Source organism: Helicoverpa armigera, chromosome 1 (assembly GCF_030705265.1).
Source record: "Helicoverpa armigera isolate CAAS_96S chromosome 1, ASM3070526v1, whole genome shotgun sequence".
Classification (NCBI taxonomy): Eukaryota; Metazoa; Arthropoda; class Insecta; order Lepidoptera; family Noctuidae; genus Helicoverpa; species Helicoverpa armigera.
Window position 1 is genome coordinate 10,293,236 of NC_087120.1, and position 27,274 is coordinate 10,320,509.

A 27,274-nucleotide genomic window follows, 5' to 3' on the forward strand; every position below is an offset into this window, starting at 1 on the left:
CTTTAATGGATATCCACTCTGTAGAAGTGGTTTAAGTTTCAGAATACCGCAGATGACGAAAAATTTAATCAATACCGCTCGAAAAATCATATGAAATGCTCATATGATTTTCCGAGCGGTGTTGATCATCTTTCGTTTTCTAAGAATCCATTGAATCCAGTCAATCAATAACAAACCATAATGAAATATGCACTTCGTTCAACATTACGAGTACATTGACATTCTCAAAAACTCATAAGAAACGAAGAAAATATGTTTACTTGAAGTGAGAATCGATCACACGCCTTGATGCTTGGCAACCGTTGGGATGGCGCTTCTCCTGATTCGAAGATAAAAAACACAGACAAACTATTGGGAGGCATCTCTGTCGAGCCGTTTTTGCCTAACGTCATCGGATAGCCTGTATAGTATCGGCATACAATCGCACTTAAGCGGATTTCATACTGCCACGCGGGCCGCTTGGCACTATTTTTGTTAAAACTTACCGTTTTCGGGAAAAATAAAACAAAAATGAAAGTTTTCACCTTAGACATTGAACGCTACGCGTTTTCCACGTCTTATCTTTTTAGCAGTGTTTGAAAACTGGTTTCATTCCAATTGATTCTTTGAATATCAACTTGGCTTATGAAATCTATGTCATATGTCTTCAAGCTGTATTCTGAAGGAAGGTTTTTAATAAGTTATGGGTACATTTTCATACAAGAAAATACATTGAAAAATATTAACATGCAAAAGATTTGATTGCATAAAGTGACCCATAAAATAATAATGAGTTTTAAATAACCAAAGCCTGCCGTATCTTCTTATCAAATGAAAGATAAAATCAAACCGAACTACCCTCACTTTGGAGATGAGCCAGACAAATCAGTAGTTATATTTTGTTTTTCCAACAAACCGTGACAAACAAAAAGTTCATGTAATATCCTATTAACTATTCACCCATTTGGCCTAAAAGTTATTATATTAAACATGATACAGTGCCAAAAATAAAAAGATTTTAACCATCTGGTATATTTTTTTTTCTTATTTTATATTAAGAAGCATTGTTTTTCTATCGCCAATGCTCGAATTGAGCGTGACTTTATTCACATAATGTTGACTGAAATAAAAATAACTTTACGACTGTCTAATAAATGTTTGTTTAACTACAGTTAAGCTAAAATAAATGCCAGATTGTATCTCTATCTTCGATCCAAACCTGCCAAAATTCACTTAATATTTAAAAAATACTTTGAAAAGTAAAGTAGTGAACTGATTGAAATGACATTGGGTATTGAGATAGATTAACGACTGGGGAATACTATGACTCTATTTATAAATCCGAGCGAATGAAGTATGTCCCTTGAGTTACCAGTGAAGAAGTATTGATTTTTTTAGTGCACGGAAATTATAATCCGACTTTGATAAAACAGAATAATTCATGATTAGAAAATAATAAGTCTTTCAAAATTACTCAGTCATTCTTGAAAGCGCAATTCAGTTGCAAGTTTCAAACAACTGGCCAACGTGAATTAAGACATTTCGCCTTACTTACTACACACTACTCGCGACTGTACAAAGAAAGTATTTTATTGTTTCCCGTCGGTGAAACGATTTGGTACAAGGCACCGTCCCCTACCCGAGGATGCCGCATGAAACTTGGCAAATATCAATTTTTATTATATATTTTTCCAGCTACACGGTATGGTAAACAGTTTATTATTTTTGTAGGTTTTGTAAGTGTATGGAAATTATTATAGGCTATCATAAAAAACTTATATTCAGTTCCAGCAAAATATAAGAAATATCTGTTGTCCTCTTAGTAATCGCATTATTAGCTATTCACTTTAATACACTAGATTAGGAACTATCACATATAACAAAAAAGTCACGTTTACATTAATCAACTATCTAACATAAGTCAACTATGTATGTTTGTGCATACCAACGCCGCTTCTTAACTTCGCCGCTTGACCATGACCACTTTTTCAAAATTTGGTCCACTGCAACTGAAGTCCGAGGTTTTCACGAATTGGTGGCTTCCACTACTCAGAAACCTGCTTTAAGTCTGTCAGAAAAGGTTTGTAATTCTATTAAATTGTGGCTTGAAAGTCATGCTGCTAATAAGTTTAGGTTCCGTCGGCGGACAAGTCCATTGCACTTGATCGGTTTTTACATCGTTAGCGTCAGTTCTTTCCGCTATTCAGAAAATATTAAAACTGATACACTGAATTCTTTTATACATTCAACCAGTACTCTGTTACCCACTTCTGTTTTTTTCTTTCATGTTTGCCACTGCCTTTTTACTCCAGACAGAAATTGATACAGGAAAGAGAGAAATAACTAAAAACTAATTAAAAAACCAGCATCACTTTTGAAATCCTTTCAAAAGTACGTGATTCGATAATAAAACTTGTTTATGCACGCTCGACAGAATTTACCTCTAAATACATTTTGTTAGTCTGTTGCGAGAGTTTCTCTGTTTAATTCACATTCAACATTGGAATAGGATTTTCTCAGTTCCAACTAACCTTTTACGTTACACTGTCTGTTTTGAAAACCTCGGGAATGTAGGTAACAAAACATTGTATCTACGTAAAGAACCGTCATATGCTGGAATATAGGAAATACCTATCTTATCTACAGTTGTTCAAACTCATTGTTATCCCACCTTTATCCCAATTTATTTGGGGTCGGCGCTATATGGTTTCAAAATGTCGCTATAAGCCGTCATTTCAGTTCACCCTCGAGCCATGTCATATTTTATGTAATCCTTCTATCGTTTTCTTGGTTTTCATCAAGATTTGATCTAAAGCGGCATCCAACCACCACGGTGGGTGCCGTCTGTTGTATTGGCCTTTATTGGATCCACTGATGCCACACGAATACAGTCAAACATAGCCGTCGAGCAGCGGTGTCAGCATACAGAACCTTTGAAGATCGAACCTAGACTTTTGTAGAACTCTTACTGTAACGATAATCGCAATGTATATTCAATATCCATAATTCAAAAAACACAACTCACGGCTGCACTTTGTAGAAATACGACTGTTTCCTCAAACCCGCCTTGTTTTTGCTAAAAGCTTTTGCGACAGTTTTACCCGCTGTTCTACGCTAATTACAGATGTGACGATGCTACGCGACGCTAAGTGACGATACGAGTGTTTTACATAGGGCTGCTTACTTCACTTGCTTGCACCGTGTTGTGTTGCAACTCGTTTCTGAGTTATAGCGAAAGGTGAACGACGCTTTATAGTGTGGCTAGGTGTTTCCTGCGGTTTCACGCTAATCCTGAACTAGTTCACACAACGGATAAACGTTTCTCTTCACGCTGTGACATTGTTTCTAGAAAGGGCACTTTTAGTTTGCGGATAAGTGACAGTTCATTGTTTTACAACATTTTAAGCACAGATAGTTGAATTGAATTTCAATGCATTACACTAAATGCACAACAAATACTCTATGTCGTCACTACAAGTATTTATATATTCTATGTCTAGATCTTTAGCTTTATTAAACCAACTCCTGTTTCAACAGAATTAAGCGATAATTGATCGGTGTACATAGGTAGGTACAGTAACATCATCGTCTATCTTTTTCCCAACTAAGTTAGGTTCAATTTCTGATCCATCTAAATATAACTTTATCTTAATGTTAGGGAATATGCCAACCAATTTATTTATCCCTGTATGGTAATAAAGCGAAAACCTCGGACTCTTACATACAAATGTAAATAGTAACAAACACTGCTAGAAATATTGGCTTCATATCCACTATCAAACAAATAAAGTATATTCATAAATACGAGGATATTGCCTCAACATAAAACGGCTTTGTCAGCATTATGTGGACAAGGAGAATATAAACCTATGTGTTTGCGTCATGTAATAAGCGTTATGAAGAAAACTGCTGGGATAAGTTGGAGTTTAAACACCATTTACTTACCTAGGGAATATTGAAAAACCAAACAGCAGGTCTCTCGTGATTCATTTGTTAAGTATGTAATTCTCAATTCAGGATTGCTTGAATTTTTTGTCCCACGGAGCTTTCTTTTTCATATTTTATAGCAAAAGAATGCAAAAAAAATGAAAGTGATATGAGGTTTGCCTGCAGGCCTTAATTTGAAGAACAAATAGTTCACACAATAATACAAGTACATTTTTTGAACAAACTTGAACCATAACAATCTGTACTTTGCACCGCTTTCCATCCATCCACGAATGCCGTGTGCATTCAAAAAAAAAAAAAAAATTGGTAGGAATGACAGTCAAAAACTAGTTAGAAAACGAAATACATATCATTAAACTTCCTAAAAAAAACGTAAATAATGGAACATCAAAATTTAGATTGCAATTTTATTACTTCCAGCTGGAAAAATTATGGACTACTAATACAAACAGAAATAGTTTGGTAATTATCTGAAATACATTAAAGTATTTCTGTGATTGATATGGTGTGTTGTTGGTTTGACGTGGGACAGAGGGAAGGGGTAGCGTCACTCAGTCTGGACAGCATGGCGCCGTCGAGTCTCGCTTCTCGGGACTACGCACATCTCCGTCCAACGTGCTTTTTATAACAACGGTTTAGGGTCCATATTCTTTATTAAAGTGTTAAAAATAAATTGCTCCATAAATCCAACAAATTGAAACAACTACGGTGATATTAGTGTACATAAAAATATTTTTATTATAAATAAATCGTTTTGTACAACGAACCTTTGGATTAAATTTAAGTGGAACTATCACATCCAATGCTTTTAAAAGCACTTACGAAAAATATTTTATTTCATACAGGTTGATAATGATATTAAAACCATTAGCGAAAACACTCACAAACGCCATGGGCTGAAAAAAGATGAATTCAATATTGTAAAAAAATTTATTCGATTATTTTTTCGGAACAATATTGATATTTCGAAATATATGAAGTATTTTTCAAGCAACCTAATTATTGACCTGAAATACAACTACGGTGAAATTTACACACATAAAATATTTATTAAGTACATAAAATTTGTTTAAACTTGCAAAGTAAAATATTTTATTTCAAAATTGATTAATATTAAAACACTTTACACAATCTATGAACAAAATAAAAATAATTAAATTACTTACATGAAAAAAGAATTTTGTAATTTATTTCGCAACAACATTGATGTTAGATATACAAACTGTGAAGTACGTACTTTAAGCTAATTGACTGGAAAATTAAATTTACCTATATCAAGCTTCTATGTATCAATAGCAGTGAACAAAGTGAATATTGTGCGAATTCAAACAAAATCTAGTGCCTTTTTTCACTAGAATTTTAGGCTTTGTTTGCGCCTATACTCGAACTAATAGGTCTAGTGTATTAAAAACAAACAATTGAAAACAAACCGATTTTTCAAACAGATTTTGTACTATCAACAAATCTGTTTGAAAACCCAGTTATATTCAATTTTTATATTTATTTTCAATTTGCAACTTTTATTTATAAACTACAATAAAAATACGCCAAAAATCGCTGTTGCTTAAATACTGGCTGTTTTTACATTCAATTTAGGTATACGTATGTCAAGCAAAATTCTAGACCCTTCGAGAACAGTCTATAGATTTTCAAGGTAGTTCGAAGATAAACATTCAGTCTTCCCTGCAGAACTGTACATTAAAATAAAACCCTTTTACCAGACAACAGCGGCGCAGCACTCGACGTTTGCCGGTGTAATTTCTATTGATTCCTTTTAATGGACCCGATGAGATAGGCAACACTTCATTAGCGAAAAACCTAAAGAAAAAGGAAAGCGACCATTTAAATAGACAGGAATTATCTATTATCATCAACTATACTGCTTTATTTCACTTAACGTGAACAAAAATCATAATTTATTTTTAAAACATAATTATCAAATATTTTGTCACACATCTTGGAAATTCAAATTTTTCATAATGTAAAAGTCTACTAGTCAAGTCAGATTATTAAATATCCAATGAAATTTTAAGAACTAATGGGTCGTTTAGTGTCGGCGGCCATCTTGAACCGTTAACATGCACACGACGCATACGACGTTTGAGTAGCGATGAATAATATAGAAGAAAATTATCGATATCGGTAACTACAAGGGAAAATATTCATTACGTCCCTACTTATAGCAACGTTTACGTTTACAGCCGTTTTGTTAAGCAAACATCATTACGGTAACTGTTTCAACCCTTTTTAATTTCGGAAGGCTCCTTTCTTTACTGTTATTGCGATTTCGTATTTATTTTTGTAGTTCTTTATTGAATGTAAATGCTTCTGTGTTTTAAAGTAAATTAACAGGAAAAGTAATACTCACCACTAATTATTTTTTGGAATGATTCGTTTGTGAACGTATTAAAGATGTATTTACATAATTAACTTCAAAATTAATGTTTGTGTATGTTGTGTATCTTGGATACTGACAGTAAAGTAAGTAAACTTTGGAAGGTACCGCACCAACAGATGTAGAATGCATAACTCACTTATAGATAACAGATTCACTATTTTGAACTATAATGATAACCTGAGTTGAAATCTACAGAAAAATAAGGCATTGCTACACGCAAAAAATGCGTGTAGGCGCTCGGCTACACGCGTCGATCCGCGCATCTGAGCGAGGCGGGCTAGTGTGAGCCCCGCCTTACATGCAAATTGCATTACAATCAAGGATCGTTACGATTCCGTACAGCACGTGTGTAATGTTTGCAAATTCTACTATGTAGCATATCTATGTAAAGTTCGAGTCAATCTGTCAGAGTATGTCATCGCTGAAAAACAAAGTCAATAGGCGAGATTTCTGGGTCAGACTGTTTGAGCAATGGGTGTACCTAAAATCGAGCTATAGTATGCGCCTTAGTTGGGCGAGTATTTTATCACCTAAACAATTCGTAAACGTGACAAAAATCATTTTTTTTTACTACCTACTTACCTATAGCTTTGCCAAAAGCCAAGAAAATCGTTTCTACGGCATCTATCGATTGCCGCCTATTTCATATTGGAAAAATGTTTGAAAGCAATCTATCCGTGGGTACCTACTGCAAATAGGTGGAAACCTGTCGAAAAACATTGATTCGTGATAGGCAACTCGATGACTTTTGCCCATACCTCCTCTATCAGGAATATTTACTCCCTTGAGCGCTGTTATGTACTTTGTGCAATGTTCGTGTAAACGTCTGTACTGTAGGCGTCCTTTGAAGTTTCACATAAGCCACGATAGACCAACTTTTTTATTGCTTTAAAATAGTTTTTTATAAACGATACCTATATTTCATAGGTAGTTATTATACTAGCCATATGTCAACTAAACAGGTTTTATACAATAGATAAGAAAGCCTTTTCGAGGTACTCTCACATAGAATCAGATACATCCATTCTGTGATATCAACATACATACCTTAGAGAGAAAGATAAACCATTCCTCATCATCATGATTGATATCAGACATCGTGACACCGGCGGCAATGAAAGGCAGTTTTAATTATACAAATGGAGCATACTCTATACCAACTGTGTTTAGTCTTAATTTATGGTCACGCAAAATTAATAGACGTAACTTTTAATGCCCATGTGGTCATGGCGGCAATGGAATATGAATTTATGGAATTGGACAGTACTTTAAGGGCTTCTGGTCAATGGCTTTAAGTAAATTGCAAGGTTCAAGTTTACATTTGAAAACGTACCTGAGTTGAGCCTGTGCGCTTGTTCGTTATTCCAGTGATAGAAAATGCAGCTGTCGGTGCGCTCTCATGTTTTTGTTTTAGAGTGCATTTGTAAGGATCTCACGAAGTTTAATGAATCCGCAGAACAAGGAATGTAATAAAACTGATTCAACTTCGGCACAACCGCAAAGTTTTTGAAGCATTTTCGGAGTAGAATTATGTATCCAGTATAATGATGCAAAAAGTAAACAGGTAGTTTCATATTGTAGGAATGAAACCTAAACTTAACTTGCGTCCCGAGAGAACTTCTTCACGTACCTGAATAAAATATAGCCTATGTCACTCGTGTGTAGTGTGACAGTATGTGCTTCAGAACAGTGAGTTGACTTTTCAAATCTGAGGATCCCATTCAATGCACACAAAAAATATTATAAATTTAAAATATTATAAAGACTATTTTGTAACCAATTGTGCTTATATAGTAACAGTACGAACCTAATCTACTCATTGGGCGGTTGGATCTATGGGCAGATTCAAAAAGCGAAACTCGTTAACTCAGTAGGTAGGTATAATGGTATGATCGTAGGCTGATGTGTTTTTTTCTCTGTGACTGACTGCTCGACCCTGACTATTTAAAACTATATTTAATGCGTATAAGAATAAATAAATAAAAATAAAGTTTAGACGCCAGCAGAACTGTGGGAAAAACTAATTAACTGTATCTTAACAAACTCTCTTACTTTAAAGTTGTAAACTGTATCTAAATAACTCTAGCATTTTCTTGAAGCTAACAAGCTTATATTTAGAACTTTTTGCTGAAAAAAAAAGAAGTCATCCTGATGGTGTCCGAATCTAAATTAAAGAAAGTAGTTAGGTAACAAATACTCCAGCTCAAGAGTCATTCGTAAACGTTCCTATCTTAACATGGTTATCGAATATTTACATATAGGCCTATCAACTGAAAAAATCCTTTTTTTTTAGTTTATATTTATTGGTTTCCAAATATTTTTCCTAACTCGATTTTTGTAATCCATCCATAAATTGACCGATTCTGTTATAAATGAAATAAATATTTACTTAACTTTGCGGCATCAAAATACCTATACTAGGAGAGTAAATAAGTGAATCAAAAACCACAAAAAGTGCATGTTATTGTGAATTTTCAAACAAATAAAATATATGGAGAACATGTGAAAATGTGTATAAATTGTAATAAAATTGAACTAAAAATAATAGTTATGTGTAAATATAATTAAAGTGTGTGATCGGCAGTGTAATTAGAATTTAAGGAAAATGACTTGAGCAATGATATTTTCTCTGCGCACCCTTTGCAAGGGAAACATCAAAGATGCAGATGATATTAGTGGCTGGAGGCGGGTAAGTACTAGATTAATCAGTTTTATTAGTTCTTACATTGCAATGCTAATGAATATTTATAAAAAGACATTTATAATTACGCTGTGCGTTTAGAAAACCTCAAAGGATTGGCTGTTGATTTCTCATCGAGATTTGACAATAAACGAATTCTTACATCGTACAATTTCATTGTTTTTTTTTCTATTATTGAGTAAGACCACACAAAAGGTTATTTGTGAAATAAATGTTCTATTTTATTTCATAGCAACTGTAGTAGTATGTTACATATAACTCAATTGTCGGGTAAGAAATAAAATAAAGATGCTTAAATAAAAATAAAATGCGAACCCGCACACTCGCACTCAAAATGCAGTTTTAACCACCATACCACGACACGTTCTGTACTACGTACTGAAAATACTGCAGCAAAAGAACTGAAACTTCAGCTATTACTCGGTATAATAAACTAGGAAATGTGCTGGCGTGTCGAAACCCAGGACATAAACCAAACGGCTTCAACTATACTGTTATTACGCAAAACTTTAACAACTCAAACATTTTTGAAAGCTACACAGAAAATTCAAGTTTTCACTCAGCTTGTTTATTTTAATCAGTAAAAATATTTTTTAATAGCTGTTTTCAAGCGATTTCACCCACATCCCGTGGGAACTACTCACCTTAGCGGGATAGAATATAGCCTACGTTACTCGGGAAGAGTGTAGCTTTCAAACGGTGAAAAATTTTCAAATTGATTCAGAAGTTTCGAAGCCCCTAGGGTACAAACACACAAAAAAAATCTCTTTACAATATAAGTAAGATTAATATCGATAATTATCCTGGAATCCAGTATAAATCGGATGAGTTTCGACTTTGTACTTACTGTAGTAATTTTCCTTTATTTTCATTTACTCGGCTGGCGAATTTTACTTTTGCGTAATTTGTAAAAGCGGGATGATTATTCAATAATGCACTTCATTTGAGGTTTCGTTTGATAGTTCACCGAAGCAATCGTATTTGGTATTAATAATTTAATAGTATTAATACAATTTATTGGACGAATTAATAACTTAATTACACTAGTTTACATGACTTTTGTTCATGAAATGGAATACATACGGTTACATTACTTTGGGTATCTACATCTCGGAAAAAATATTTTAAAAAATCCAGCACGTCAGGTTTTTGAAATATTTATTAAGAAGATTTTTACAAAAACACATCTAAATAAACGATAGACAGTTAAAATGGGTAATTTTGCTCTTTTTATAAATTTTTCATCTGTATCTCTCACAACAGACCAACAATAGTCCCCTAGCATGTTTTCGTCCCAAAAACCTTGATAATTTTGCTCAAATAATTTTAAATCTTGGTGAAATCGCTCACCGTGTTCATCACTCACACTATCAAGATTTTCTGGAAAAAATCTAAGTAGGAATGCAAAAAATGAATTTTTAGTGACATATTTACACCCATACGCTCATAATTATGCAATAAATTTTCAACGATCTCTTTGTAATTATCACTTTTTTTATTGCCTAAAAAATTTTTAACGACACTTTTGAAAGAGTTCCAGGCTGCTTTTTCTACATCGGTTAAAAGGCTCTCGATTTTTGTATCGTCCAATATTCTCCTGATTTGAGGACCCACAAATATCTTCTTCTTATCTTCCTTTTATTTAGCCGCAGAAAGATTCGTAAATACAGAGCAGAGATATTGAAATGCAGGCTTGGACTTATCCAAAGCTTTGGTAAAATTTTTCATCATTGGTTTACCAAATTTCAGTGATCTATTTTTACCTGAATACCAGGAGCTGAGGACCAATCTGCAATTAGTGCAAATCACATGAGGAACCCAATTTTTATCTTGATTTGACACCGGAAATCCAAAATATTGTAAATAGGTTTCTTGCAATGGTTTTGTTAAAGGGAAACCACGATTTAACTGAACAATTTTCCCACAAACATAACAAAATCTATCTGGATGTAGTTTACACACTCTAGATGACATTTTTATATAAAAATGAGACTTTTGATTCACACAGTTGTTTACAAAACAGAACGATAAACGCATTTAAACAATTGCGGGTAGATAAAAAAAAAGTCATCGATATCTCCGAATTGTGACGTGCTACGAAAAATAAAAAAATATTTTTTTAGTAACCATCCATGGCCTACTTAAATAATATAGGTTTCATTTCATGAACAAAAAAAAAATATTTTTTTGTAAACTAGTGTTATTTAATCGATGCTTTATTAAATTATATTGATATTAGGGGTTAAAGTATGAAATTGCCGTTTTATTCTAGTAGGTTTTTGAATTGCCATAGAGTCTTCATGGTTTGAGGTTTTCGAATGGAACTTTTTTCACGTGGTTTCTGTGATGTTCTTCTTTTAAAAAATGTGAAACATTTGATTATCGATGTTCAATTGTTTTTGTTATTCAACTTAAACAAGAAAGATGGATACTGCGAAAATTTGAGTAATTTTTGAATATGAGTTCCGACGCGGAAGTAAACGGCAGAAACAGCCCGCAATATCAATGCTGCATTTGAAGAGGTGTCTGCTAAAGAACGCGCCGTGCGATTTTGGATTAAACGCTTTCGTGGTGGAAACTTCGACTTGAAGAACGAGCCATGAGAAAGACCGCCTGACAGGTGATTAACGAGAAATTAAGAGAGACGGTGAACGCCGATCCTAGTCAAACTACCCAGATACCCAGCCGAACACCGAATAATGTTGAAAAAATTAGCAGTAAAACAGCCACGACTCATGAATCGACCTTCACCGCTATTGCTCCATGACAACGCGAGGCCTCATACAGCAAAATAAACCGTTTTAACTCTTCAGGAACCGCAGTTGGAAACTATTCGTCTTCCTCCATATTCGCCAGACCTTGCTCTAACGGACGACCATTTTTTTTGTGATTTGGACAATTATCTACGTCACAAGAAGTTTCTTCCCAGGAGGCAGAACAAAATTCTTTCACACTGTTTGTGCAGTCTAGATCCTCAGAGTTCTATCGTAAAGGCATAAATGACCTTCTTATTAGATGACCGCAATGTATAGATAATAATGACAACTATTTTGATTAAATAAGTTTGTTAAAAATTTAAAAAAAATACAATTTAGGTTTTCAGTACAAATCGGCAATTTCATACTTTAACCCCTATTATTTATTGGTTTACTTGACTGAATTATTAAGCGAATGTGAGTTGATTTGTTTTTTTTTTATAATTTATAGAGATAGATGTGACTATGGTAACATGTTACGTGATATGTTTACACGTGGATTAGTTATTTCGGGACGTTAGGCAAAACAAAGGGAAGCAACTAATTAGTTAAGACAGAAATAATAATACAGTTTTTATCAGTACTTCATCTGTTCATATTCAATCTTTCGATACAATTAATGAGAAAGAAAGTATAGTCAACGAGATTGGGAAAAAATCCCTTCTAATATTCTTACCTTTTATCACGTTGAAACCAGTAAATACCTTCTGTATAAGTGCAGCATACTAATTGTAATAATTTATTTACTCTATAAATGATGATGCAGCCCTTTGTAGCTGGCGTTGCTGGTTGCACTAAACTCGTCATCCAGTTTGTGAAGCATCGTGAAATCAAGAAAGACTAGAATCAAAGGTTTTCGACAACGTTTTACAGCCTTTCACATCAGATTTGATTGAAGTTTTTATTTTATTGTAGACTGAGGAGACACGTAAGCCAGTTTATAGTGTGCAGTTTGCGGCTGAGAAATGTTTGCAGGTACACAAGCTGACGGAATTATACGTGTGTGTACGTGAGGGAAATGCTCTAGGAGAATAACTAGGTTGAAAAACATTGACATGAATCAGGAAGAAGATTTTTTGACAGCATTGGTAAAATTAGTTGTGAAAAGTTAATTTATAACTCTTTCACAGCTAATTGTTTTTGGGAGTAAAAGGCTTATCTTTTTAGGTGTAAAAGGCTCCACATTTTTTGTTACCGGTTTTTAAGAAAGTACCAACTCGCAGTACAGCTGCCTGGTATTTTAAATCGACTTTTAGATATAACTATTATTTGTTGGTTAGCGATGCACTTTAAAAGCGTTATTTGCGAGATAATAGAAAGCCCTCCATCAAACTGATAATTTCACTTTTTTTGTTTTAAAATTGAAATATGTACTCAAGTCGATATAAAGCATTGCATGGGTAGGTACCAAGCTTTCCATATTTGGGAATACATAACACATAAATAAATATGAAATACGATGGAATTGCGATGCGATTGTTTGAATTTATTGGTCCGAGCGTGCGAAAAGACCGAATCAAATCAAATCGAGTATCGAAAGGCCGTTGAAACCGCCCTGATTGTGGTGCACACACGCGATAAATTCAGTCGTCAAACCAAATCGCTGTGTAAATCGGAGCCATGCTTTATTTTATTGAAAAACCAGGTAACTCTTAGTGGAGGCCCTGTTTTTGTTTTCACTGCGCTAACGGGATTTCTCGTTTGATTTCACACCTTTTTGTATACTGGCTTTTGTAACTGGCCTAGTAGATAAGGGCTGTCCGATTCTAGTCGGAACTTTTAAAAGACGGGAGCCAAGAATAGAGGTACTGCTAAGTTTTGAAGGTGAGGAGTTAGGCTATCGTCTTGTGACGGGGAGAGGGCTTCGAAACAGATATAAAATAGTTTAGAAACTAGCAGACGGTGTCAAAAGTTTAAGTTCTATTCTGACCTATGACTATTTTTATGAACTAGTAAGCCTAGTAAGTTCGTATGTCATAATTATGTCAATATATGTGAATTCGACGCTAAGGACAATGGAGGTAGATTCATGACTATAATAGTTCCTTATGACGTAATCTCTTGAAATGAAACTACTACAATACTCAATAGTAGGATAGTTATCATGTAAACTCATAAGTATTATATATTTTATTGATTATATTAACATGAATAATTAACTAAGTCAATTATTTTGAACCGGACACTTCTAGCCCTATAGACTCAGCGCTAATTATTATATAATCAACTAGAGCTTCCTGGGAATTAGCAGTAGGTAAGTCAATATTTAATGATTCTGTGTTTTGAACATAAGTTATTGTGTTTATTTTTATATGGTAAATATAAAATATAGGTATTGACGTAGACAGAACGGATCCACAATACCTATTGAAACTTCGTCAACATTGAGGTTTATTACGGATGATATTGATTTGATTGAACTTTGTGAACGCCGCAATTAAAAGTAATAATATGACCACATGTCGAGCGGTTGAATACACTCATGAATTCTGTTGAACATTTATTTGAATAATTGAAACGCGACCGAACCCACGCACGGTCAGCCATAGCCACTACACATGCAAAACTGTTTGAAAGTTTATCTTCGATTGGATTCCTATTATTTTTATGAATCATCCTGCTCTTTTAGGTTGATTTAAGTCGCATATTAGGAAGGCAAAGCACACTTTAAGTACAGCCTGTTATTATCTCAATTCGTTCAATCATCAATTAAATCATACAAAACAAAACAGGCAGATACATACTGTCGCAATCAAAATGATGGTACCTCGTAATTACTGCCTCGAAAGAATGATATAATAAGTAATTAATTTCCTTGGCTGCACTCCAACTAGTGGTGTAAACGCCGTGCATATCTGCTTCAAGCCAATACACTGCACGTGCATAATTACGTCGCAACTAATTTGGACGTCGTGCGGTTAGCCCAACGCTGGCTAAAACCAGTTGACGAGAATTCGAGTAGATTTGAGACACTGTTTCTGTAGTTGATCAAAGGGACTGTTTATTCGAAGCTGTCATCGTTGTTGAAATGTTCACTGATCGCAAAGCGAGGAGAAAACAAAACAATTGCCGGTCTACGAGACCAAAAAGGAAGTTTCGATCGACTCGTGTAGTCTTTATTGGGACTGTTTTCTACTGTGATTTATAAAATGGAAGTTATACAAAAAACCGTAATGCAATTTTCTTTTATTCTACAACTATATTCCATACGACAATATTATAAAGCCCTCACATTTGCAACGCCTAAGGGCCGTTAAGCTGTACCTGAACATTATTATTAACATCGGTAAATAGCTTACCGAGAAAATAAATATTTTGAGTTTGAGACAATAGCATAACCAATTACAACCTACAGTAATTCAAGTATTTAACTTGTGGGAAGGTCCTTAGCTGCTATTTGCTGGTTTTGAAGAAGCTTTCTTCGTAGTTGTTATACTCAATATTTCTGGCACAATATATTTGCATATGTAACTAATTATTTTGCTGGTATTCTTGTTTTTGGTTGAAGAGCACTTTCGTGTATCGCGCACCCTGCGAATAGTTATCGTTTTCAATTGGACTTTTTAAGGCGGAAAATATTTTTTAAATTTTATAATTTTTTTACAATAAATCGGGATTTTATTGCGAAAGCATACAGTGCGCTCCGATTAATTATATTTATACCCAAAAACGTTGAATAATTGGTCAATAAATATTTAACCTTATATTTTTTTGCAATTCTGAAAAAATGCAATAAAAAAAATTGATAAAATTGTCGGTAGTAAATGTATATTTTGCAATATTTTACGTGCTAAATCTCGGCAATTTTTTTTTAATGTATTTTATTTTGCGTACGTGAGTTTGCTTGCTAAGCCATTTGCAAACGGGTCTTAACTGACTTTGTATTAAATGTTTTTATTTTGGCCCCTCTTCGTTTCCAATGTTGCCAAGTATTTTCCAATGTATTCCCCTTTCCTTCAATGTATGTGATTATATGTGTCCGTCCAGTCTGCCAGCCTGCCAGCAGTCAGCAGCATCTTGAAGAAATGTCACAACATCCAGGTAAGTTCTCAAACGGTAAGAAAAAAGATCTATAAGAAATCATCCTTTGTCTCAATGAAGGAAGCTATTATGGTTTTGCTGTGAGAAGTGACATGAATCAGCCACTAGCTATCAGCACATACATGCACATGTCATGCTTTGAGATTTGAGATAGCGAGAACCATGCGAGTCAACCAGCTTGTCACTAACTCACTATGCTTCGAATAACTCATGTTAGAGGAATTCCCATTACTTACACGAAAGTCACCCCGAACAATCTCAAGAGATCAGATATTAATTAGCTTTTTGTTGCAGATGTCTACTGTCGTGGTCCAAATTATGGGGAATACTACGATGGTGCTTTACCTTCGGACGAGTGTAAGTTTTCATGCTTTTTATATTCTTAGTTACATAAGTACAATTATGAATCTCGACTTCAGAAGGCATGAGTAGGATGTGAGAAATAGTAGCTTTTCTGGAGAGCAAATACTAAATTGATGAACGTTTTTTTCAGCATTTAAGTTTTTTTTTTAATATCGGTGAGGCAATAATAGGTATTTACGTACTGATTTTAATTACAAGTATCATATTATCTCTTTAAATCAATTGAATATGATTTTTTCATTGTATGCGTGATATTAAGTAGCTGTCGTCAACTGCTAGCCGGATATTATCGGCCAAGCTGTCATTGTGTTCTCTACTTGGATGGGACCAATCGTCTGCATGTGTTTAGACTACTAGCCACCCCAGTGTATGTATTTTATAGATAAAGATACAATCGAGTTATGACGAGGATTATTTGAGGAATACAATTTTATAAACCTTAGCGAACACAATAATAGCCACAGTAATTGACCAATCAAAGGTTTAACTACAATAAGCACGTTCAATTCATAGACGGGTCTGACAATATCGCATGCGCATCGGATTTTATAAGTAAATAAGTTGTAGATACGAGACATTATGTCGATAAGCAGTTTAGTTACTGTTACAGCCCTTTTATATCGTCTCACTGCTGGGCACAGGCCTCCTCTCACATGGAGAAGGATTGAGCATTGCAATGTTCAAAGCAGTTTAGTACTGTATGTAAATACAAACCCTGTTTCTCAGATACATTGAAATATATGATATGCTGAAAACTGGCCCCTACATAGTTGACAAATTGTATAAAAATATATAACGTCCTTTAGGCAGAATATATACAAATTGGTAGTAGGCTCTTGAATAGCCTGTGGTCAATTATTATAAACATTATTGTAACTGTTGTCATAACGGTTTTATGAAATAAACTGACCTAAATACCAGTCAGTAAATTGAATTTTTTCGAGTACTATTAACTGGGGAAATGTGGTTGAACAATCATGCGGTTTAACATGTACCTACATTGTACGTACTTATGTATATGGTACGGTTGAAGCCCGAAGTGCGCCGTTTCTTTATACTAGGAAAAGTGAAAGCCATCCTGATATCAGGATGGCTGTCAGCTTTAGATGCTGAATGTCTTCAAAACCACGAGGGTAGCAATTGGTAGCAATCGGTAGCAACTAATGGTAGCTGGTAGCAATTAGGTAGCAACTCTATACGTAGGTATTTCGAGAAGGTGAGGAGTGACACCGATTCTGACGTTAACCCTACACCTAGGTTTAACCAGTTATAGCTGAGTATAAACGGCCATATCTGGTAAACTTAGTTGTATCCTCTTATCTTCGGTTAGGACTAGGTCTAAGCTAAGTTTACGACTCAGAATGATATAAAAAGATCAAAGAAAAATAGTCTTGAAAGACAAGACAATAATGTAACGACGGTGGATGATGTAGCGTAAAATGTAGTGTGTTAACAAAAAGTAGCCTTTGTATAAATTCAGGGTATCACCTATCTTCATACCAAATTTCAACCAAATTGGTCTAGCCGTTTTTGCGTGAAAGAATAACAAACATACATCTATACATTCCACAAACTTCCACATCTATGTACTTATATAACAGAAAGTCGTGCTAGTTACAGATTTTATAACTCTAAAATGGCTGAACCGTTAAATCGGAAAATTAGAGGAGATATAGCTTAGACCCAGGAATATATAGGATAGTTCTTGTCACCACCCGCCACGAGAAATAGTAGTAGAGTCGGGAAATATTTGTAGGATTAGTAAGGATGCGTAACACAAAATACTGAAACTTTCTGAATGAATTGACATTGATCTAACCTTCCAATTGTCATATACCACAAACTTAGTTCCATTAAAACTATTCAGCCTTCACCTTGGCCGCATTAGCTTACCGCACATAATTGATCGTTTTGGTCATACATTATAACCTTGTGATCAAAAACTTTTATCTACATTTTGTCATTGTTGTCAAGAACTACCAGAGAATCTATTAATTTTTGAATAAGCTTGTATCAGTACTTGTATTTTTTTCTCATCACATGCATACTATATTGATGAATATTACAAGCGCTGGCTTTCACTGAACATCTTCGACAGTTGTTAAGGGTAGTAAGAAGCCTATAAGTCTGACAACCTGTCAGTTGTCAGACGGGTTACCTGGGTACCTGGTTTGATTATGTCAGATAAGCATTGGCTCCGTGGAAATACAGGTACTTAGCTGCCGTTTATGTCTCGGGAGATGATATATACCTATAACAAGAACGAGGAATCAAATAGTTACGTGATTATTAAGACTATAATTGAAAGTCACGTAACAATATTCAATTTGGCCAGTTCGCTTTTCATCAAATACAAATTGCTTTTGTTTAGTCCATTGCGAAATACTTCTTGATTACCTAATTTTGTTCTACTTCCACTTTCAATTGTTTTCGAGGGTTACATCATTTTTGTTCTGATTTTGTTGGTTTGTATACTCTTCGCGCAATTTTTTAAAATATTTTTTACTGACTTTGTAATGTGATATTTTTTCAATGCAACTTTCTGAAGTTGTACACAGTACGTAATGCAACTTTTATAAGGAAACAAGCCTTCATTGCATTACAATTTTATAGTATTAAAATAACAGAACAAAAACAATAACAACAACACAACGTAACTGAGGTATTACAAGTGTAATATTCGCACCTAAAGCCAGCTGGTCAAAAGTTCACTCTGCATAAACTCTGAGCTCAACTAATAACAGACTGTGTAAATAATCTATGTACGACCACTTAATTCTGACCTCTGTCGAAACTAAAGTCACGAAGTTGTTGTGATACCATTAGGCGAATGTGTTAAATTAAGTAAAAGCCGCGCAGTACAACAATTAGTACGCAGAGGGACAATTTTGTGGGGCCACAGGTTACTGCGAGTTTACTATAACAAACCGTAGTACCGACAGGTAGGAACATGGAGAACAAAATGACTAGCGGAGATGCCATAACGGAAAATCTCCTAAGAAACTGCGGCGCCGAAATGAGGGTGCGCGGGGGACGAGGAACGTTACTGTCTTCACCATCACCCGCCTTCTTTGGACCCGATTTTTTGTTATACCAAAAATAGTTGACAGATGTCTCAAAGAATCCAAACGCATAGTTAATTCACTCGTAACTGGTAGTTTTAGTAATTCCCGCCATACATATTGGACCTAGAAGAAGGGGCCTGACCTACCTGCATAGTAGCGTCTTCGCTCATCTTTCCGTCTCCGTGGGTAGGATTAATATTATGAGTATCTCTCACGTATGAACCAAGATGCGACAGAGTCACGCGATGCGATGCTATCTTTCATTTTCGTAAAACCATATTCGATGTAATGGGCCATTGTCTTGACACAAAGGTCAAATATAACCCAATCTTGTGACCCAAAAACTTTTGCGTTAACTAAATGAATTCAGTTTTGGATTGATAACTGTCTTTAATAGAAAGGTGCTGATTCTCTAAATATCAAGATCCGTACGTAAGCCAAAGAAATTCAAAAGTCTGAAGTCTGACTGACTGACTGCTGGTCTAACGTGTATTTATCGGTAATGCTATATAAAATATTAATATTTAGCCTCATTTGCTAGACTGTAATCCTACTCTTGGACATTGGAATAAAAGCGGTTGAATAATTCACTCCCCTTTGTACTAAAAATATGTATTTGTATTTAGTAACCCCCTAAAAGAAGCCGCTTTTAAAGCAGTCTGTAATTTTGTAGTACAAGATTATAGCTTATTCTTGGTTCAATAAATAAAGTAAGTAGACTGTCCAAATTACAAGGCTTCAGCTGTAGAAATGTTGAATACCGTAGGATGTCCGATGCATCTTATGATAAGCAGAAGCGAACTGCTCTAAGACGATAAAGATAAACTGTATTTTTAACCGACTTCATTATTAGTTCTTATAGGTTTGAAGGTAACTATATTAATTTAATAGAGCAGCATCTTTAAATGCCTGCACCTATATTATTCTAACTTCCAAAATAGTAACATAGAATTTCAATGTTATGCCTTCTGCTTTGCTGTATAAAAAATACTAACATAATTTACTAATATATTCCTCATAATATAAAAACCTTGATAAAACAGAAAATAAATGTATTTACAATGCGTAAAAATGCATACACAAGATGTGACAACAAAGCGCGGGTGTATTGTACTAAACCTTGACTCGATTATCCAGTCACTGATCCGTATTATCCTGCTGCGATGCGTAGGCAGGGAATGGCGATACTCGGAGCATTCAATTCTCTTATTCGAAAGAAAAATCAATGTTATTCACTGTTTGTAAAGCATAGCTTTAAGTTTAGGCGGTCAGTTTCGTTATGTATTTACTAAAATTGGTAATAGTAAGTGTAGGTAAATTCTTCCTAACAAAGCTGATAGTGATTCACTTGATCCCATCAAGCGATTCACTTGATGGGGTCCAATACTTACACAAATTATGAAATGTCTTGAAAAATCGATATCTACTGAACTTAAAGTATTACTTTACACAAAACTGATAGAGCGGCCTTATTCATATAATCGGGCTCCCTACATAATGAAATATAGACTAAAATTTGCATGCTTACTAAACTTATTCTTGCATGGTCAATTGTATTCTCTCTAATAACCACCGTCGGTCCGATAATGTCAGTAAGGAGTTGCATGTGATATGGGCTGTGAGATTTAGATCCGTATCGGCCGGAACCGCTCGGTAGTACTCCATCGCCCGTTGCAGCATTACAGAGAAACCAGTCGTGACAGTTTTAATCACTTGCATGATACCAAGCTGCTAATAGAAGGACGCGTAGAAGTTGGCTGACAGAAGGGCTTGCGAGATCATCCTGTTTAATGTAACCACTGAACTTTAGTAGTCTCCGCCTCATCCGATGAAGTGGTGTAATTATAAGTTTCGAGACCGGTACTCTCAAACAGATGCCGCTGTGTATGACGTGTTTAAGCTGAAACTATGTAATTAGTACTTCTAGGTTTGTTGTACCTATTGTAAAGTTTTTGTAAGCCAACGTTTTGAAGTAGTTTTTGTGAGAGCCTTGATTCAATATGGAAATAAAGTATTTTTATATCATTCTTTGTTTTAGATTACGTATTACGTTATGATAATTTTAAGTCCTAATAAACCCAAAATAAATCACCATCGCCTTCAAAAAAGTTTTACCTTTTTAAATTGAATTAGTGACCAAAATGGAGCTAAATATCGCTACAAGACGACCGTAGACGTTAAGAGAGCTTCCAGTTCGCGATCAGCTGATCCGTAAATACGGCAACACACCTGACACAGCGCTCTCGATATTTACTTCAAAGTTCCCAACTCAACACTTTGTTTTTAGTGCTAAAAATACAAGCAAGCAAGTTTTACGTTGCCAAAGAAAATATAGACTGCGACAACTTTGTCTAGAACGTTCGATGGGTATGCAAATCCTTTGTTAGTACTAATTGTAATAATGCCGCGCACTAAGTGCTGGAGCACTTAGGTGCGGTTTGAGTTTTAAAGGTACACAACGGTGAGCGTCGCTGGCGGACTTTCGCGTAAAGTCGGTGTAAACACTCCACGGGCTCGCGTGACTCTCGGACGCCTGCCAGTCGGCTTCGATGCATACTGAGCGATACTGTGACTATCTGATACTAAACCTGCTACTTAAAGTTGCTACTAGGAAAAGTGTTTATTGGTAATTTATGATTGTTACAGTTCTCGCGCTGCCCGATTTTGTCGACGTTAGGTACTGTTTCTATGTCAATATTAAACTACACCTTGCTGCAAAAGGCTTAAAGTTTTTACTTCTGCTACTGCTCCGCGCTTTTTGAGAGAAATACTTGCTATAAGTACATAGGGAATCTCAAAGGGATCTTGGAATAAAATAATTCCTGAACTTTAAACTTTCCTTTTTTCTTTGTAGGGCGTTTGACAGGGAACTGACAGTAATAAACGACGCATCCACCCACGTCGTGACAGAATCACTATTGCCTGTCCTTTCCCAGCCTCGCTAGTTTACAATACTTTGGATATGGAGAGATGATTTTATCTATACTGTAGTTTCGATAACCAGACACTTGTACAAAATAAGGATCACAAAATCCGTCGAAATAAAGTTGTTTCGTGAAAACGAATTAACACCGACTGAGTCAAATAGGTATTCACTAAACCGCATCGCAGAGATTTGCATACGTGACAGCGTTCAGTGGTTCTATTCACAGTACTGAGGAAACAACTATATGAAGGTAGAATAGTGTTTTGTTTCGTACTGGCTAGTTCCCACTGTTTAGCCTTTGGTAGGTGTTGATAAAAAGTAGCCCGTGTGTCACTAAAGTTCAATAGATTTTGAAAAAGATTACCAAATATAGGTAACTACATTCACACTCTCTCACTTCTCTTTTGCTAAAAAAAATAAAAAATATAATACATATTGATTTCTGACACTTGCGTGAATATTAGACATCTAAATAAAACTACTTTTACGAATTTTATTGTGGTTATGTCAATATTATTTAAACCTAACGATTCGGATCCTTTACAGCATCCATAGTCACGGGCAGACTACTAGTTTTATTTAAATAAGTAAAACGATCAAAAACGTCAAGCTAGTCAAGCAAGTCAATAATTGATATACCACTAACATTTATTTAAAAACAGTGTAGGTAGTGTTATTTATCAACTCTTGCAAAGCAAAGTAGCTTTCCCTTCTTTGCTTTATCAAACAGCCAAAAACTTAAACGTCCTCATCCAGATGCAAAGAAGCGACAATTCATTCTTCAACGCAGGCATAGCAGCTATTATGTCAGTATTTAAAACATATCTGCGCCATTAGGTGGCAGTATTCGTATGGCAGCTGGCATTGCCATACGGCTGTGCATTCGCCCGATAGACGGTGCCAAGAAGTTTGGCATACAAACTTGGCCGCAACACTTTGGAATTTAGGTAAAGATAGGTAACTTTTTTTGGGTAGTAATCAACATATAATAAGTACATATAGTTATCGGCACGAATCTTGAGCTCTGACCTTCACCTGCGCAGAAGTAATTTATAAGGTCCCTTTTGTGGTATGTAGTGAGGCGCGGGGGCGGGCTAAAGCGGTGATTGGCCCGTAGTGCATCGCGTCATAGCCGTCACTCGGGATTGGTTCTTTGCTAATAAATCACTTCTGCGCAGATGTAGGTCAGAGCTCAAGATTCATGCCGGTAACTATACAAAAGCGTTAAACTGTCCAGAATCTGCATTTACAGATCGATGAAACTCATCTCTAAAACTATCACCATATAATATTCAAAAGGAATGATATCACTAAAAATAATTAAAAACATCCTGTATCACTTTAATTCCGTAATCCGTAAAAACAGATTTTTTAATACATAATCTCGTAGCAGCACGTAGCGAACGTAGCCAGCGTAGTGGTAACAATATCAGCTACGGCGTAGCAAAACCGTAGCTCATACCGTCAGTTATAGGCTTAGGTTAATGTGCACTTACTATAATTGAAGTTATGCTTACAATATTGTGCAGTATCAATAGCTTAATAACACACACATTAATACTAATTGCGACCGTTGTATCAATACGAGTAATCGAATCAACTTTGATCCCTGGGAGCTAAATGCAACCACCGTATTGCCTGTATGTAGCAAATGAGGCATGTAATTTACTAAGCGCTGATCAAATCATAATAATATAAGTGATTCAAATGAGTTATCAGATAATCATAGATAATCATTTTGGGATAATTAATTAATTTGATCTAACGTAGTGTTCACCATATCTACAAATTATTGGCAACTTTAAATTGTTTGATCTCTCTGTAAGTATTTCATCAGGATAGTTTGTGAGGACGGTAACAGCCAAATTTCCTCAATAACCGATAAATACCAATAAATGACTTTAAGAACCGCGCAACACCGCCAGTATTGCTACGCGCCGAAAATTCAAGCGGAAAGTCCGCCAGTGTAAAAGCGCTGCAAATGTTTAAAAAACCTAAAAATATTCACTTATTCGAAATTTTCAGATACTTGATGATTCGTAAGCGTCTGATTCTAGTACTTTAAAGTAAAGTTGCAAGAAGTAGTCCCGCGAAGTTAACTTTCGCTATCTTGAGATCATTTATATATTCCAAACGATAATTTATATATGAAGCCCAAAATTATGGTCTGAGGTCACCAATCTAATTTACTTTAAACTGAAAATGTGTAATTATTTATAATTTTACCGTAAACATTATAATAGATTTTCGCTCATGACATGAAAATATTGTAGGGAAAACCGTTAGCTTGCAGCAGCGCCACCTATGAAAATGAGCACGAACTTTCATCGTTTTGAAGCGCAATCCCGCCACCTATGAAAATTTTCACGCAACAGGCTTTCACACAACAGTGCTGCTACTAGCTACTAGATGGCGCTACATATTCAACTTGGTTGCTAGTTGGCGCTAGTAACTCAAATCTACGGCCGAGTTCTGAAACCCACTGAAATCTGTGAACTTCATGCTGGTAGTTCCGCTTTTATGTACCAGGTGGCGTTGGCGGTATGCAGTAATAATATTGACTGGTCGAGTGTAGTGTAGTACAACTGTTTAAAAGCATAACGTAACACTTTAGACTAGATGTCAACGACTGCGCTTTAAGAAATAAGACGAATAATTGAATAGCTTTCGTTAATGAATAATTATTCTAAAATGAAAATGTTTATTTAACTATGAGTAAACATAAGTTGTTGGTTGTTAATGATGAATTTATACTTACTTAATATGAGTTCTTGGTAAACTGCGTCTACATCATTTGTTTGCTAGCTTTCTCAGTTTTAATTAAACAAAAACAATACGTAGAGACGTGTTGATTTTCCTTCTTGTTTTTATAATAATTTCTCTATCTCTACAAGCCAGTCAGTGGAAAGAAAAACAAAATGATTAGTGTAGGTACCTAAGTATATAATAATGGCCCATGGTGGACCGACTGCAGCTGCTCGGTAAAAATATTGATAATAATATTCTATCGCTTCCAGTTCAGTGCTTTGCGTCAACACAAAAGGGGGAGCTTGAACAATGCAGTTTATAACTATGTAGCTATCTCAGTTTAATGAATGATCTCAAAGAATTTCAGAATAAAAGAGCAACGTTTATATTTCGGGTTTTAATTCGACGATATTATTGTACGTAGAACCTATGGTAGGTGTTACTTAAATATCAAAATAAATCCAAATTTTGTCGTAAATGAAACTGAATGTGATCACAGTGAATAACTTAGTGACGTTAGTCAAAAAGGAAAGTATAAAAACATTTACCTCTCTGCTAATAAAAAAATTCGAGATTCCAACTTGATATATGTTAACTCCGTTCCACTGTGACGACTCTTAATATGAATCCAACTTTGGCGGTATAGATTTATTTATTTTTTGTGTATTCGTAACACCGCGTACAAATAAATAAACTACAACAGTAACCAAATTGACAATAAGGTTAGAGAGAAACTGTCTGATTACGAACCTAGTCGTTGAAGTTAGAAGAACTTACACATAGACGTTATCGTATAGATAGCACCCAAGCGGGATAGTTTCACTCGTTGACTGAAACCTTACCCTTCACTGATGAACTATAAAGGTTAGCTCGCGTTTCTTTTCACGTCAACGTAATTAATAAGTAAGTTGAGCAAATAAAATTAGGTGCAACTAACTAACATAGAAACGTGTTTCGAACAATGCACACGAGAAATCAATTACCTTAAATAGTTTTTGAAAATACGAGTTATGTTCAGAAAAAGGTATCAAAATTGCATTCTTAATCACGTAATGAAACATTGATGGACTATGAATGAATCCAGTTTTAGAAACTTGTAACTCTAATCTACTCTTACTTTGAAAAGTGAAGTAGTAGAAAAGTGTTTTTTTGATAGACATTATTTTGTACACCTGGGAGTCTACCTTTCTTTTGTCTATAAGATGACATGCGATACGTATTGAGACTGAACGTAAACCCAAATGCATCAGTTATTTCTTTCTCTCTACATTATTTTTCAGCCTGAAGCGTGGTCCAGTACTGTTTTGAAAATACGTACTTTCTATTGTGAGCATTTTTTTTTGTAGTAACAGAAGTACCTATCAAAATTCGTTGCATAGTTTGAAAAAACAATGTGCAAAACAAACTGAACGCGTAAAAAAGTGTATGATATTTCAGAATAGGCATCTTATGCGCATATTATTAAATGGAAAAATCTATCAAAAAATTAAAGTAAATTCTTTTTTAAAAACTCTTTAAATATATGAAGTTGAACAACTAAACAAACGGACATGTGCTATGTTAATGTTTATTGTTAAGTGTGTTTATGTTTAACACATTTAGCGAACATTTAACTAAGGATTCAAGTTAGAAAGTTACGCATTTCGCCCCTAATGTACCGAATCGTAAATGTACCGGAGTCAATTAACCTAAAATTCCGGTTTCAGATCTACAAACAGTTGAGGGAACCAATACCTTGCATTTCAGGTTTATTCAGGATTATTTCAGGACTTAGACCTTGTATAGGTTATATTATCTATAGACTAGCCGTTTTCCCGCGGTTTCACCCGCGTCCCGTGGGAGCTACTGCCCGCACCGGGATAAAAATATAGAATATGTTACTCGCAGATAATATAGCGTTCTAATGGTGAAAGAATATTTAAAATCGGTCCAGTACTTTTTGAGTTTATCCGTTACAACCAAACAAACAAACAAACAAAGTTTTCCTCTTTATAACATTAGTATAGACTAGTATAGATAAAGTTTAAAAGCAATATCTACTTACGTTATGAAAGTACCAAAGAACTTTATTGAACAATATTGCGTACCTACATACACCTACATCTATGTGAAAAAATTAACGAATTAAAGTGGTTAATTTAACATACTTGGTATTTTACAATTCGTTCCTTTTACATTCAACCCGCATTGAGCAAGCGTGGTGATTAATGCTCAATCCTTCTCCGTGTGAGAGGAGGCCTGTGCCCAGCAGTGGGACAATAAAAAGGCTGTAACAGTAACAATAACATTTATACCTACTTGTTTACACATAGGTAATGATTCCTTCATAATCATCATCATCCCCATAGC

The 27,274-nt window shown here is 35.0% G+C and overlaps 1 protein-coding gene across 10 annotated transcripts in view; it reads left to right on the forward strand.

The window, feature by feature from the left end:
- LOC110374605 (potassium voltage-gated channel protein Shaker) overlaps positions 1 to 27,274 on the forward strand; it is a 281,576-nt gene that overhangs the window by 106,329 nt on the left and 147,973 nt on the right. For 7 of the 10 annotated variants that reach the window (XM_049838188.2, XM_049838232.2, XM_049838181.2 and 4 more), the window contains one exon: positions 16,118 to 16,180. The exons of 1 other annotated variant lie outside the window; for it this stretch is intronic. In XM_049838188.2, coding sequence (XP_049694145.2) covers positions 16,118 to 16,180 — 63 coding nt within the window. Of the gene's footprint in view, positions 1 to 8,806; positions 9,015 to 16,117; positions 16,181 to 27,274 lie in introns of those variants that run through there. 2 more of the 10 variants (XM_049838199.2, XM_049838209.2) reach the window with 2 other exon arrangements.